General features: G+C 48.1%; 1 protein-coding gene across 1 annotated transcript; it reads left to right on the top strand.

Annotated features, from left to right (window-relative positions):
* Window positions 1-350: 350 nt before the first annotated feature.
* On the top strand, window positions 351-1,454 carry LOC135950584 (uncharacterized). The gene has a single exon (XM_065500119.1). It carries the CDS (start codon window positions 351-353, stop codon window positions 1,452-1,454), a length of 1,104 nt encoding a protein of 367 aa, XP_065356191.1.
* The last annotated feature ends 493 nt before the right edge of the window (window positions 1,455-1,947 follow it).

Consider the following 1,947-nt stretch of genomic DNA (forward strand, 5'->3'; position numbering starts at 1 on the left):
GTCCTTTCCCTCTGTCTTTTCTCTCTCTCTTTCTTTTCCCCCACTTGTAAGGTTAACGTGGTTGGTAGCAGTGCCGAGAACCTGAATGGCTAATTAGTGGTTAAAGAAGATTAGTCGATAACAGCTCCCCTCCGGTGCTTATGACACGGGCCGGTTGTAATCTCTGTCTAGTCTATGTACGCCGTCACTGCATGGATCCCCTTACGTGCCTACTCGTGGGACCAAAAATGAACACAAATAACAACAACAACAACACAAACAACAACAACAACGCCCTGAAGAAAACCGTTGATCTCGGATCTTCTTCAGAAGGCGACCTACTAGCCTCTAGTCAATAGACTCTGGTCGCAATGTCAGGCAGCTTGGGTGACCGTCACAGCACTCTACTGCCCTCCAAAAACTTGACAAATGCACCTCTTCAATCGGATGCCAAGACTGGCGACCAATTGAAGAAGAAAAGAAAAAAGAGGAAGAGTCAGAAAGACATCCTTAAATCCCGTTACGCCAAGGCGATATTCATTCTTGACAAGATTGACAAGAATGCTGCCAGCGGTGCCCCCCATGAGCGTGATGAAGAAGATCGCGCTAAATACCAGGCTGTGGTAGATGAGTACCAAAAGTTTTTGGATTCCGTACCCAGTACATCAAAGGCAGCAGCCGAAGAAACAGAGAGGTCCAAGCACAATCGCTCTCAGACAGAGGGTGAGAAGTCGCCTAAACGGAGAAAGGTTGTCGAGAAAAAATCCACTCTGGGACCCACATCAACCACGACTACATCCGCCAGACGGCCCTTCAACGAGGTGGTTAAGGACCATCTTCTAATGGCTCTGGCGACCGAGAAAGACGGCACCATCAATCCTGTTGTAACAGAATGGGGTGCTATCGAGTCCAAATTAACTGAACTCGTGATGGAACACGTGTTCGCTAATAGGACTGGTACAGCACCTCGTTTTGACTCTGGTGAGATTCACCGGGGCTACATGGTAATCAAATGCATGGACGAGTTCTCAAAGGACTTTCTTAGCAAGTGCATCGCAAAGATTAGTGGTGCATGGGAAGGTTTAAGCCTTAAACTGATCCCTGCTCAAGAGATTCCAATGAGACCGCGTGCACGTATTTGGTTACCGAAGATGGCAACCGATGCGCATAAGTTGGTGGAGTGTCTGAAGCTACAGAACCCCGACATCCACATGGATGACTGGTCCATCATCCGCACCGAGCAAGGCGATGGCCACACATGCCTAATCCTCGCCATCACCGAATCGGGCTCTGTCGAGCTTGAGAAGGCGGGCTTTAAGCTGTTCTTCGGAGTGAGGGACGCCAAGGTAAAGGTGTTCAGGCCTACAGGTACGGCTAGCGGTGAAGCGGATGAGATTGAAGCTGCAAACTCTCTGCTCACAGAAATGAAGCTCTCCGAACCCCCCCCCAAAAACCAACAATGGCGCTTAAAATAGTGCAGATATATCTGCAGCACTCGAAATGTGCTACAGATAACCTTCGGGTACTCTTAGCCGAAGAGGACCTGGACATTGGGCTGGTGCAAGAACCCTGGGCTTCTGACTTGGACGTGAAGGGGTTCCCGGCCTCAGCATATAATATCCTCTATGCAAGAAACAATGGTAGGCCAAGATCATGTATTATTGCCAAAAAATCTATTAACATTTTTCTTTGTACGCAGCTTAGTTCAGAAGACCTTACAGTAGCTAAGGTCGAGCTACCGTGCAACAGAAGCTTCATGATTGCCTCAAGCTACATGGCACATGAGAAGACAGCTCCTCCAGTTGAAGTGAGTGCTCTACTGTCCTCTGTTGGGGCATCTGACGATATCATCCTGGGCTGTGATGCCAACGCCAGGCATTCAATCTGGGGTAGCAGCGAAATAAATGAAAGGGGTGAGTCTTTACTTAATTTCATTAATTCCAATAAACTAAGTATATGTAATTCTGG

Source organism: Calliphora vicina, chromosome 2, assembly GCF_958450345.1.
Source record: "Calliphora vicina chromosome 2, idCalVici1.1, whole genome shotgun sequence".
Taxonomy (NCBI): domain Eukaryota; kingdom Metazoa; phylum Arthropoda; class Insecta; order Diptera; family Calliphoridae; genus Calliphora; species Calliphora vicina.